General features: G+C 40.4%; 2 protein-coding genes and 2 pseudogenes across 2 annotated transcripts; 3 read left to right on the top strand and 1 right to left on the bottom strand.

The window, feature by feature from the left end:
- Positions 1–2677: 2677 nt before the first annotated feature.
- LOC127077203 (uncharacterized) lies at positions 2678–2777 on the top strand (annotated as a pseudogene).
- Positions 2778–7365: 4588 nt separating this feature from the next.
- Positions 7366–8391, bottom strand: LOC127136598 (protein SUPPRESSOR OF FRI 4-like; annotated as a pseudogene).
- Positions 8392–9064: 673 nt separating this feature from the next.
- LOC127074419 (uncharacterized) lies at positions 9065–9873 on the top strand. The gene has a single exon (XM_051015734.1). It carries the CDS (start codon positions 9351–9353, stop codon positions 9858–9860), a length of 510 nt encoding a protein of 169 aa, XP_050871691.1. The 5' UTR covers positions 9065–9350; the 3' UTR covers positions 9861–9873.
- Positions 9874–9898: 25 nt separating this feature from the next.
- Positions 9899–10834, top strand: LOC127136597 (GBF-interacting protein 1-like). Its single transcript, XM_051063137.1, has one exon. The coding sequence runs from the start codon at positions 9899–9901 to the stop codon at positions 10832–10834; it is 936 nt and encodes a 311-aa protein (XP_050919094.1).
- The last annotated feature ends 3454 nt before the right edge of the window (positions 10835–14288 follow it).

Genomic DNA, 14288 nt, shown 5'->3' with positions numbered 1-14288 from the left:
TAAAACAATTCCTTCTTGTACCATAAAGTGGCACTTTTCCCAGTTAAGTACTAAGTTTACTTTCACACATCGCTCAAGGACTCTTTCTAGGTTTTCAAGGCATTCTTCGAAACTTTGTCCGTATACAGAAAAGTCATCCATGAATACTTCCATGATGTTTTCGAGAAAGTCGGCGAAAATTTCCATCATGCATCTTTGAAAGGTTGCAGGGGCATTACACAGACCAAACGGCATTCGTCTATAAGCGAAGGTACCAAAAGGGCATGTGAACGTTGTCTTTTCTTGGTCATCCGGGTGAATTGGTATTTGAAAGAAGCCTGAATAACCGTCTAGATAACAGAAATGTGAATGTTTTGCTAATCGTTCTAACATTTGGTCAATGAATGGTAAAGGGAAATGATCTTTTCGGGTTGCTTTGTTTAGTTTCCTATAATCAATGCACATTCTCCATCCCGATTCGATTCGTTTAGTTATAGTTTCTCCTTTTTCGTTTTCAATAACGGTTATGCCTCCTTTCTTTGGTACAACGTGTACAGGGCTAACCCATTTGCTATCAGATATAGGATATATAATACCTGCTTCCAATAACTTGGTTATTTCTTTCTTTACTACCTCACTCAGGATCGGATTTAGTCTTCTCTGGTGTTCCCTAGAGGTTTTACAGTCTTCTTCTAACATGATGCGGTGCATACAAATAGAAGGGCTTATTCCTTTAAGATCGGTGATGTGGTATCCTAGTGCGGTAGGATATTTCCTTAAGATATGTAAGAGTTTTTCTGTTTCGAGTCTTCCTAGATCTGCATTAACTATCACAGGTCGTTCAAGTTCTAAGTCTAGGAATTCATATCTCAGATTTTTGGGAAGTGTTTTCAGGTCAGGGGTTGGTTTGTTAAGACATTGCGTAGGGTCCGGTGTTATTGCTAAACATTGGTTAGATTTGTCCTCTAAAAGATAGTCTGATGATTTGTCTTCTCCTAACTCTGCTTCTTTTATGCATTCATCGATGATATCCATGAAGTAACATGTATCTTCTATTGCAGGTGCTTTCAAGAATTGGGACAGAATGAATTCAATTTTTTCTTCACCTACTTCGAAGGTGAGTCGTCCTCGTTTTACGTCTATGATTGCACCGGCAGTTGCTAAGAACGGTCTTCCTAGTATAATAGGCGTAGTATCATCTTCTCTAATGTCCATAATTGTAAAGTCAGTGGGAATGTAAAACTGACCTATGCGTACGGGAACGTTTTCAAGGATTCCTACAGGATATTTGATGGAACGATCTGCTAGTTGCACAGACATTTTGGTTGGTCTTAATTCTCCCATTTCCAGTTTCTTACATATGGATAAAGGCATGACGCTAATTCCGGCTCCTAAATCGCATAAAGCTTTGTCGATGACAAATTTTCCTATGTGACAGGGTATAGAGAAACTACCCGGATCCTTGAGTTTAGGAGGCATGTTTTGGATTATAGCGCTACATTCGGCAGGGAGTGTAACAGTTTCGCTATCCTCAAGTTTCCTCTTATTAGAAAGGATTTCTTTTAAGAATTTAGCATATGAGGGCATCTGCGTAATAGCTTCGGTGAACGGAATTGTAACGTTTAATTGTTTAAGGAGGTCAACAAATTTTCTAAATTGGCCCGCATCTTTGGTTTTAACAAGCCTTTGAGGGTAAGGGATAGGTGGTTTGTAAGGTGGTGGAGGTACATAAGGTTCCTTCTTTTCTAGGGTTTCCTTATTACTCTCTTCCTTTTCCTTAGGTTCACTTTCCTCAGTTGATTTCTTAGGGTTTTGGTTTTCTATCCTTGGATCAGACGGTCCTTCCACTTCCGTTCCACTTCTTAATATAATTGCATGAGCTTGGCTTCTCGGATTAGGTTGGGGCTGTCCAGGGAATGTACCAGTTGGGGCAGCAGTAGGTGCTTGTTGTTGAGCTACTTGAGATATTTGTGTTTCCAGCATTTTGTTATGGGTAGCCAAGGCATCTACTTTGCTTGCTAGTTGTTTAAGTTGTTCGCCAGTGTGTATGTTCTGGTTTAAGAAATCTTTATTGGTTTGTTGTTGGGAAGCTATAAAGTTTTCCATCATGATTTCCAAGTTGGATTTTCTAGGGGTATTATTGTTAGGCATGGATGGATTTGGTTTCTGATATCCCGGAGGTATAGATGGGGCTTGATTTGGAGAATGTCCAGGTGCGTATAAAGCATTATTACTCTTATATGAAAAGTTTGGATGGTTCTTCCAATTTGGGTTATAGGTATTCGAATAGGGGCTTCCTTGAGCATAGTTCACTTGCTCTGCTTGGATTCCAGTCAAGAGTTGACAGTCCGTAGGAGTGTGGCCTTGGATTCCACAGACCTCGCAATTCTGAGTTATAGCAACCACGGCGGCTGGAGGTGATACGTTTAAACTTTCAATTTTCTGGACCAAAGCATCCACTTTTGCATTAACGTGATCAAGGTTACTTATCTCGTACATGCCAGTTTTCGTTTGAGGTTTTTCCACCGTTGTTCGTTCGGTTCCCCACTGATAGTGGTTTTGGGCCATGCTCTCGATAAGCTGGTAGGCATCAGCATAAGGTTTGTTCATTAGTGCACCACCTGCAGCGGCGTCTATTGTTAACCTTGTGTTGTATAAGAGACCATTATATAATGTGTGAATTACTAACCAGTCTTCCAAACCATGGTGTGGGCAAAGTCTCATCATGTCTTTGTATCTTTCCCATGCTTCGAAAAGAGACTCGTTGTCTTTCTGTTTAAATCCGTTTATCTGGGCTCTTAACATAGCTGTTTTGCTTGGCGGAAAATATCGGGCAAGAAAAACTTTCTTCAACTCGTTCCAGGTGGTGACTGAGTTGGAAGGGAGAGATTGAAGCCATCTTCTAGCGCTATCTCTTAATGAGAAAGGAAAAAGACGAAGTCGAATTGCCTCTGAAGTGACACCATTAGCTTTAACAGTATCGGCGTATTGGACAAATACGGATAAATGAAGGTTTGGATCTTCGGTAAGATTTCCAGAGAATTGGTTCTGTTGCACAGCCTGCAACAGCGAAGGTTTAAGTTCGAAGTTGTTTGCTTCGATTGCGGGCGGAGCAATACTTGAATGCGGCTCATCTTGCGATGGAGCGGCGTAAAATCTAAGAGCACGAGCTGGTTCTGCCATCTCGGTTAAAGAAGGAAGATCTTTGAGATCAGGAAAGTCTATAGGAGGGAGATTGTTTGCAGCACGATATTCCCGAATTCGTCGTAAGACTCGGAGATATAGCTCGATATCGTTGATTCGTAAATAGAGCGGTTCGCCTTGTGAGCGAGTGCGTGGCATACAAATCAACGAAAGAAAGAATAGAAGAAAGAGAAACCTTAGTCTCTACAGCGTAACGGAAGAGTTACGATATCGATTAAATAAAAGTCCCCGGCAACGGCGCCAAAAACTTGGTCGCTCGACTGTGTGAGTCGAGAATGGGATACAAACTGCAAGTGCACAGTTCTATCGCGTAGTTTTAAAAGATATCGATCCCACAGGGACTTATGAATCGATATACCGTTATCTAAGGTTACTACGTAAAGCTAAGGTGAAAAATGTTTGATTGTTTGGGAAAAAACTAAAAGCTAAACTAAGATCTAGATTAAATATTAATAAAACGGATATCGGTATGTAGTTCGTCAAAACTAGGGAATCAAGTCTTTGTCGGTTTCTTGGTTTTAAAATAAATCGTTTCAGTTAACTTTATTGGTTAAAGGTTTTATCTCAAACTCTCGCTCTGTTGAATAAACCATGATCTTATATTAATGTAGCTGTCACTTATAATTAAGTCAAAAACCATATTTTGAAAGCAATAAAGTTGCAGAAACTCTTTTTAAGAAAACACTGACCGTTTTAAACACCCTTATCTCAAACTCTCGCTCTGTTGACTTAGGTTATACAATTAAATCCAAATGCTTAACTCTCATCCTCACATTCAATCTTTAAAAATACTTTTTGGAAAAGGTCAGAATTTAATTAACTCTAAAACTTGCTCTCGCCCTGATCTAGAATTAATGCCTAACTTACACTGTCCAGTTAAAACCTCAAACTCTCGCTCTATTGATTTTAACTTCTATATGTCCTTTACTTTTGTAAAAAATCTTGTTATTAAACCTGTAAGTTGAGACCGTAAAAAGATTGATTTCAATTTTAAGTTTAAATAGACCGACTCAGTCTTGATCCCTTATTCTGCTTACTTTACATACCGATATCTAGGCGAATTAGCCAGACATGCTAAATAAACAAGAATACATATCATGCATAAACAGACTCATTCCAAGCAGATAATATAGATAAATAATAAAACAAAATATTAAATAATGATTAAAGAACCTGAATGCGTAATACAATAGTCTTGAACACTCCACCACAAGCCGGTAGGATTTGTTCTTCGATTCTTCAATTAAACAATAAATTAAGCCAAGGAAATAAAACTAGAATCTAACGTAAGGTTAGATCCGATAAAAAGTTGCACAATAGTTTCCGGTGTAGAAACTATTATGCGAAAAATATCTAAATGCTAAAAAGGGAAAGGTAAATTGCAAGGGAAAAAGAATGTAGAACTTGCAAAAGAAATAAAATAAACAATGTTAAGTGCTGGAAAAGAAAAATAAGCAAAAGGCGTAAAAAGAAAGAAAATTGGCAAAGCTTCGGCAATGTGAGCGTGGAAAAACCGAGGAACCCTTTTAGGTTTTTGAGATAGCTATTTATATTGGTGCTGGTAACTGCTTTCCGTTTCCCAAGTTCTTCAACGTGGCTAAATGCACGGCGTGGATATAGGACACAAACTCCTCAACGTCTCTTCTTCAAGTCTTCTGAGGGCGTTACTTGCGCCAAAAAAGTAGTGGAACGGTGTGACGCTCGTCACACCATGTGTGACGTCCGTCACAAGGTTGTTTTGCGTGACGCTCGTCACAGGCACAGCATTGGTGACTTGTGCGCTTTGGGCTGGGCTTTGGCATTTGGTTCCTTTTCTCTCCTTTTTGCACCTCCTTTTCTTCCATTTTCAATTGTTCTTCAAAATAGACTACCTGAGACAAATAGGAAGAAAATACCACGTAATATCTCATAAAATGCAGTAAACCGAAATAAATAGTCATAGAATTTAATGGAATTAAGTCCTAAAATATGATATAATTTCGTGTTATCACGTACTCGACGGGATCCACGCACAAAAGGAAGGAATATGGTTGCTAAAACACTGCTCACAAACAAACACACTGGCTGAAAGAAACACAAGAAAACAACGAAACTAACTCGGCAGGATATCGCATCCTGGGCCTACGTAGTCTGTCAGGCACAGACATCAGAGTCGATGTAGTTCGGGCTAGGGGAAAACGTGCTCGCTAGGACGTCGCATCCTATGCATACGTATCTTCTCCGACTAAAGAAGAATCAGAGCACTCGTAGCTCGGCTAACACACGCCAAACAAAACAACACAGGAAATCGACTGCCAATCACTGGACTTACGTCAAACTCCACACAAACAGGCAAACATGGAAACCGAATGCCAATCGCTGGACTTACATCAGACTCCGAACCAAACACACACACACTGGAAACCAACTGCCAATCGCTGGACTTACGTCGGACTCCAAGCACACAACAAGAGGATACGGAATGCCAATCGCTGGGCTTACATCCATCTCCTGACACACACAAGACAAAACAAAAAGGGCGCCCGGAGAGATCAGCTCATCTCCTGCCTACGTACCTCATCTGGTATGAGGATCAGGGCGACGTAGTTCCCTTGAACAGGGGAGAAACTTTCTCCTAACCAGAGACTGGGAAATGACCAACTAGAAGGGAGACTGACTCGAGCCTAATAGTTATCATGTATTCCACAATGGTCCTAGGTTGAGTTTTCTATCTAACTTGCACAGGCAGCAAGCTATCTTAAACAGGCAAAGCGAAGCATACAAGCAAAATAAAACAAACATACACACAATTAGCACACACTATATACAAGCAAAGTGGGCTCACACAAGGGTTAGGCTGTGAAACACAAGCCAACTGTAATCGGGTGATGTTAGCTCTTAACCCTAACATTGAGAGTTAGGGTGAAGCAGATGAAATAGGAAGTGAGGGGTGTGCCTCACAGCTCTTATCCCTGGCCAGGGAGAGCTTCAGACAAAGGAAAGTGTGGGTTCAGAAAGTGGGAACCCTTCTACACTTATGACTGACTCAACAGTGATCTTGGGTTAATATCCACAATGCATCAACACCAGTTGTGTGAGCAAAGGGATGACTCAACTGAATAGCAGGAGATGGATTGCACATCTCTTGTATCTGCCAATTGCCTTATCAAAGGTCTTTTCCTGCTTGGCACAAAGATAAACATACACAAGCATTGCCTCTTAAGGAGGGCTTCAGACAGGTGCCTGACCAAGTAACAGGCCAGGTCTTCCAGACTACATGGAGTTAGAGACATTATACCTCAATGCTCAAGCTATAAAGCAAAGCAAAAGCAAGTTCACAATGAACTATAGCAACTAATGTACCTGAAAACAATCTAACTCAGTCAATACACAACTCAAAAAGTCAAACAGACAGACTAAAAGTCAACAGTTAACTGTACAATCAGACAACAAGCAATGCATCAAGCAAAGCACAAGCTCAACTCAAAGGAGCTAATCCACCTACAAAACAAGTTAATGTTAATCAACATCAATCAAATATCAATCCAAATGAGCAATTGAATCACACTCCTCAAGGCCATATGCTTCTTGTCCTGAAAACACAACTCAAACATAAGCACTAACCACTAGGACATGGCCTAGGGTCAAAGAGGGAGAAATAATTCAAAACAGAACATGAAAATTGACATGAATCAAATTAAACCAATCAAGAACAATATCCAAGTGGTCTCATATCAATAGAATCAACCAATTTCATTTCATAAAGCAAACATGGCAAGGCATGCAAGTTGAAAGCTCATTGAAGCAAACAGAATGAATCAATCCACATCATTTCAAAAAGGACTCAATATATCTCAAGAAACATCATGGCTAAATGTCATACCCCGATTTTGCTCCTGAATTTTTTTATGTTTGTTTGGCATGCTTGGCCTAACCTAACTTTGGTTTTACATGAGGATTGGTTTTGATCCAAAGTCATGGCGTTGTGATTGTGGATACCTCTATGGTCTGGGTCATCTGAACAACCAAGTTTCTTGTGTTTCTGGCCACTTGCCAGTCATGTTATTGGTTCATGGATACTATGTCAAAACCCTAACCTTATGGTCTTTTTTCATGGTTTTGTTCATACACATTATCAGTCAAGTTATTTTCTTTTCAAGAGTCAAACATTCAAGTTATGATTAAACCAATTGTGAAACCAACTTCAAACCATTTTGTTAATCCATTTCAATTTTATTTCATTACATTTGATTCCATACAAGAAAATACAAAATTTGGCATTTTTGACCAACTGTTGACTTCGGTCAACAGTTGACTTTTTTGGTCAACTTTGACCAAAGTCAACCCAAAAATTCACCCATAATTGTCCATTGAATATCCATTTACAAAGCATATCATAAAGAAGAAATGCAGTCATTTTCTCATGGAAAATATAAATAAACAAAGTCTGCAACTTCCCATGCCTAAATATTGTCACAAATCTATTTCAAATATGACTGAAGGGCTATTTTGCCCATTTTAGCAAAGAATGGCAACTTCATCAATTAATTCAAGGAAAATGTTGAATGCTGGTTTTCAGAAGCTTAATAAAATGCCATTTTCAGCCCATATGCTAGAACAAATTTGACAAGTGTACATGGATGAGATTGACCAAAAATGCCATACGCCCAGCCAGTCTGCTTTCAAGTATCCTCTTATCTATGGCTGCGTCAATAGAGCTCATCTGGCTACTTTCATCATGCACCTGATATTTTGTTAAAGACATTCTTCTTTCCTCCATGGACATTGCCTCGTCATCCCAAACTAAGTAGACTTCATTAGTGGCAGGCTGAGAAGCAGGAGCTTTGTTTGAGATTACTGGGGGAGGTCCAATTGAAGGACCACCGGTATTTGGGCCAGACGCATAAGAATGGACATTTGAAGAAAATACAGGATTACTGATGGAACATCGTCATCTTCATAATGAGAAGCCAATACATCTGGTGGAACCCCTTGCATTCCATGTATTTCAACATTTGTACTCTCTCTACCAGGTTTTGCATTTGGCACCTTGGTGACGTTTTCCTTGTGGACCTGGAAAACGTGAATGGACATACCACCAGCAGTTGAAAGCTTCTTATGACAAACATGGCACTTAAAGTGCTTAGCTTTCTGATGCTGAACCAAGATCTTCTCGTCGTCGAATTCACGATCGCAATAATAACCAAACTTGCAAAAAGAAACCAGTTGTCAGGTGCATGACTGGAGACTTTCAGTTGGCAGCGAATAGATTCGAGTAGGAAGCGGATTGATTCTACAAATGATACAATCAAAGAGCCAAGAGCCAGAGAACCGAGACTGTATCGTATAAGCCTCTTCATGGAGGAAAAGACAGAAATAAAAGGAATTTCTGGTGATGCTTCACCACGTCCCCAATAATAAGAGGCGACAGATCCGGCAATCACTGTTGATGAGCAGGCAATGAGAAATTGTGTAACCCAATAACAACCAAACAGGTGAAAGAGGATAGCAACTCCAATATGTGGTGTGTAATGGATGCTATATCCGCAACAACGATCGCAGATTACCCTCTTTTCCATGAGGCTGTATGAACAGCAGTTAGAGTGGCAGTCATTCTGAACAACCTGACCAGAGCTGAATAAATTGAGAAGAACCAATCACCATACTTAAAGGTTGTATCAGCGATGGTGAGCAATGATCTCTTGAGCCTTGTGAACACTAGGCCTCTAAAGTTCTGGAAAGAAACCCTTGCCCTTCTTTGCAGTTTTTCACAGAGAGATGAATGGACTATGCTTTGCGACACACTTGCTTCAAAACTCATGGGGGCTGGCAATACAGAAACTGCAACCTGCAAAAACCGCAGAAGCTCCACATTAATACAAACAACAAACCTAAGGAGATTGTTGACATTGTTGCTTCTGGTGAGAAATGTGCTACAAATAAGGATAAACTTATTGACGACACTTCCAATGTTTCACTAAAAGTATGTCCAAAGTCACAAGCAGATCCTGATAATGATGTTTGTGATGCTAAAGTTGAAGACTGTAAATGTTCAGTCCATTATGAACATAACGAGAAAGGTGAAGAGCTGATTAAATCACCTGGCAAGCAGGAATCTCAATCTGAAAATGAGAGTGACGAATCAGATGTTGTTGAACACGATGTGAAGGTGTGTGACATCTGTGGAGATGCTGGTCGTGAGGATCTACTTGCCATATGTTGCAGGTGCACTGATGGTGCAGAGCACACCTACTGCATGCGAGAAATGCTTGAGAAACTCCCTGAAGGGGATTGGTTCTGTGAAGAACGCCAAGACGCAGTGGAAGCTGAAAACAAGAGGCCGGATGCCGAAGAATTTTTTTGTAAAAACTACTTCCATGTCACAAGTTTCTGGCAAAAGACTTTCTGACAACATTGAAGTGGCTCCTCCAGCAGCAAAAAGGCAAACTCTTGAATCAAGCAAAGGATCATCCCATGTTCTTGGAAGTAGTTTATTACCTGCACCTGCAGTTCCTAAAGCAGAAGCGCGACACCCTGACCAACAATCTTCACAGCTTCCATCTGACGTGGAGTCTGTTTTGCTGCAACAAGTATTGAATCTAACACCGGAGCAATTGAGTTCCCTGCCACCAGATCAGCAACAACAGGTCATCCAACTCCAACAAGCTCTTAAGCGAGATCAGATGCAACCTGCATAACAAACAGAAACCAAGTCTAAGCATAATATTTGAAGCCTATGTTTACGAAACCTGTCTGTAATAATACTGCTGATGATACGTGCATAGCTTCAACGGACAGTGATGAAAATGAAACTGTGTTGCCCCCCTCACCATCCAAGAATGAAAAGTCCAGGTCAATGAATTCAACAAGCAACCCAAATGCCATACAGAAGTCAAATGAAGTTGAATGTTACCGGTTATCTGATCCCTTGCAACTCTCATCCTCTTTATCATTGAATAGCTCTTTGAGATCACCTCAAGATGTTTATAAGACAGCCAATGTCACAGAAGTCTTAGCTTCAGAACCTTATGCGCAATCAACTGAGTTGAGGCAACATGTTACTTTTCCAAACCATTTTCAAGTGCCCGAGGCTTTTAAAAGCGGTCTGACATTTGGAAGCTTCGATACTTTTAGTCCAAGTGAAAGATCTTATAGTGTAACTGGTCGTGACAATAGCAGTTCTCCCGCTTCTGAAACTTCTCCAGGGAATGACGAAGCTGTTACTTCTAGCAACCAAAGTGCGCCATTGACTGAACATGGAGGTCATGTTGATTATGCACATTCTTCATCTTATCCAGTTAAAACGACACTGGCTTCAGAAGGCATTTCTATAACTGATAATGATTCAAAGATTGAGCAACCAAAGCAGGAGGTATTGTTAACTCCTGAGGGCCATCCGATTCCGACTAATCAAAGTGCTCAAAACTATGGTTTGAATTTAATGTCTACCATGTTAGGGACTCATCAAGTTCAATTTGACGGTAGTGAGCTTCAGGCCCAAGAAACACCACACTTACCTTCATTTGTTACTGCAAGTTCACAGGCGGTGTCCCCTAGCCCAACCCCACTCTCATCTTCGGACATCTCTAATCATTCCATTCCAAATGATGTAATCTTTGAATTACCGTCCAAATTAGTTTGCTCCAGCTTAGGGTCCATGATCCTGCGATAACCCACCAGAACCGTGTCAAAATAGTTATACGACATCACGCCGACACCAACTTAATCCACGAACAAATCATGTCGCTTGCAAACCTCAGCTGAAATTCAACCCGGCGTGATGTATGTCCTGCAAGTATCACCAGCAGATGAGATTAATACGATCCACGTCGAAGCCACCACAACACAAATACCAAAAATCAGTTAATTCTACAACAAACTTTTCAGCTAAGTAAGTTACAGTGGTGAAAGTTTTTCTTACCAACAGTGAAGTTTTCACATGGAGAAACAAGCTACTCTTGCAAGGTTGAGTGTTGTTAACAGAAGCCTCAAAGTTGCAAGAAAATTCACTGCAGTAAAATCACAACAACTCGGTAAGATGGTAAAAATTCACAAGCAACAAAAATGAAACATTTTCACAGAAGAAGTACAAGGTACATGTTACCTTTTTCAGAGCAAACACCAAAATGGGATAGACAACAAAGCAGCACAAAAAAGAAAGCACTTCCAATTCCATACTCTTTTGATCTCATCCAAACCCTAGCAATGGGATTATAAAAAGGGAGAAATCAGTGAGGGACAAAAAAAAAACCTAGAGAACAACAGAGAGCTGGAGGCGAAAATCTGAGAAGGAACCCTAAGATCCCAAAATCAATTACCTGGAGGCCAGCTTCTTCGCGTCCTTCACCACCACCGCCGCGACACTTTGTAAGGACTCTTTTTCTTTCTTGTTATCCTTCTCTTGTTTTGTTGTTGAAAATATTTATGAGAGTTGAGAGAGTTCGATTCACTGAGTTGGAGAGCGTGAGAGGGTTTTGTGGATGTCATATGCGAGTTCATGAGATTGCCATTGTTGGGGGAAGGTTGAGTTTGTGAGGTGGGAGAGAAGAAGACGAGTCTCTGTTTTTCTTTTGTTTTCATTTCTTTGTTTTCATTTCTTTTTTTTTAATTTAATTTTTTAATCAAATTTGTTTTGTTTAACAGAGATAAAAGATAATAATAAACAAAAACATAAAAAAGGTTTTATATGTTAGTTTTGTTCTTAATCTTTTTTATTTATTTTTTTATTCCGGTCTATATATTTAAGGTAGTACTTCAGTAGCATATAATCCTGAGTGGTCTGGTGGAGAAGGGCAGTGTGTATGTTCTTGAGTGGGGTGGGTTCAATACTCATGTGTGACATTTTTTTTGGCATTTTATTTCTTTTAGCTATTTTACTTTCTTTTAGCATTTTCATTTATTCTTATGTTTATGCCTTTATTACACTCATGTTCATTTTGTTAATAATGTAAAGTTGTTGTATTTTAATTCAAAACCATTTTAAAACTATAAAAATCATGTTTTTCTCGATTTAATATCGAGCCCATTTTTTACACCCTTGTAAGTCGATTGCTTTTTGAGCATCGCCATCGACCTCACATAGCTTACTCTTGGGCTTTCTTACAATGAGCCGGTTCCTTTGCACTTACACTCATACATTGTTTAATGCTTTATTATTTCATTCTTTGATTATTTGATTCGATTATATACTTGTTTATATCTTACTTGTTTGATTAACTATGGCCTACTTGTATGGTGTTTGAGGCATATATTTATATTGCTTGATTGCCATGTCAACCCCCATTCATAACAAATGTATCCCTCTCCCATGAAATGTATAATATTCTTTCATTCTTTATTCATCTGTTAATACAAGAAATAAAAATGAACATCCGATAACCATTTCAAAACAAGATCAAAACCTCGATCCAACGTCGAGTAATCATTTTTTCAAAACCTAACAGAACCAGCACGTATTCATCCACCCTTTTGTAAGTCGATTGCTTTATGCATCGCCATCAACCTTGTAAGTCGATTGCTTTATGCATCGCCATCAACCTTGTAAGTCGATTGCTTCATGCATCGCCATCTACCCTTATCCATAACACTTCTCCTTGCTCCATTCGTCGACTCTTGTTCCGATTAGGTAGCACCCATTAGATAGAACCCTTTGTATGATAACATAGGTAGGATTCCCATATTCTTTGCATGCTAACATTAGGTAGACATTCCCATTTGTAAATCCTAAACACTTAAGTACACATTGCATGACAACTTTAGGGCAGAGCTTCCCCCACTTCTAGACCTTTCCGAGCGTCTCCGATCCTGTGGCATGTAGTCCGTCCTATTGCAAAGAGGTAACTGCCTAAGACTCGATTCAGCGAGCTGCGACACCTACTGCTAGGGCGTGAACACATTGCCCACTCTCTTTTGACACAACTGGTGTCCTCCTTTTCTAAGTCCATATTCAGATGGCACCCCCTATGTAGGGGAACTACGTCGCCCTGATTCTCATACCAGATGAGGTACGTAGGCAGGAGACCGTGCGAGGTCTCTCCGGGCGCCCCTTTTTCTTTTTCAACCTTTGTATCTCAACCCCCTTGTGTGTGTTGTTGTGTGCTCGGAAGTTGATGTAAGTCCATCGAGTGGCATTCGGGTTCCAGTGTGAGTTTGTTTAGTTCGGATGCTGATGTAAGTCCAGTGATTGGCATTCGGGCTCCACGTTTGCCTTCTTGTGTGTGTTTTGGTTCGGATGCTGATGTAAGTCCAGTGATTGGCATTCGGGCTCCACGTTTGCCTTCTTGTGTGTGTTTTGGTTCGGATGCTGATGTAAGTCCAGTGATTGGCATTCGGGCTCCACGTTTGCCTTCTTGTGTGTGTTTTGGTTCGGATGCTGATGTAAGCCCAGTGATTGGCATTCAGGCTCCACGTTTGCCTCTGCCTGTGTCTGTTTTGTTTGCGTGTCAGCCGAACTACGTCAACCCTGATTCTCATGTTCAGATGAGATACGTAGGCACAAGATGCGATGTCTTGCCGAGTTTGACTAACAACTAACAACTAATCCTTGTTTGCTTTCGCCCTCGTTGTGATCCTTTCTCTCGCCCTCGTTGCGATTGAGACATTCCCCTTTCTCTTGCCCTAGTTGCAATCGAGACCCTTATTCCCGTAGTTAGTTTGAACTACGTTTTGCTCTGATTCTCATTCCCGACGAGATACGTAGGCATAAGACGCGATGTCTTAGCGAGCACACTTATTCTTAAACCTTAGGTAGCCGAGCTACGAAGACTCTGATTCTCATATTCAGATGAGATACGTATGCAGTGGATGCGACATCCGTGCGAGTCATTTTCTTTGACCCTTGCTTTTAGTAAATAGTACATTAGATAAACAAACACCCTTTAGACAAGAAACAACAAGAGTGGATCCCGTAGAGTACTACGGATGCGTAGGGGTGCTAATACCTTCCCTTCGCATAATCGACTCCCGAACCCAAGATTTGGTTGCGAGACCTTGTCTTTTCCTTTCCTTTCTCTTCAGGTTTACTTCGAGCATTTCCTTTCCCTCCTTTGGGATAAATAACGCACGGTGGCGACTCTTCTGTCATTTCTTTTTCGCCGGTTGTTTTTTCGCACCTCCTGTATTTTTCG

Source organism: Lathyrus oleraceus, chromosome 4 (genome assembly GCF_024323335.1).
Source record: "Lathyrus oleraceus cultivar Zhongwan6 chromosome 4, CAAS_Psat_ZW6_1.0, whole genome shotgun sequence".
In the NCBI taxonomy this organism is placed as follows: Eukaryota; Viridiplantae; Streptophyta; class Magnoliopsida; order Fabales; family Fabaceae; genus Lathyrus; species Lathyrus oleraceus.
This window is presented reverse-complemented; position numbering and strand designations above follow the sequence as displayed.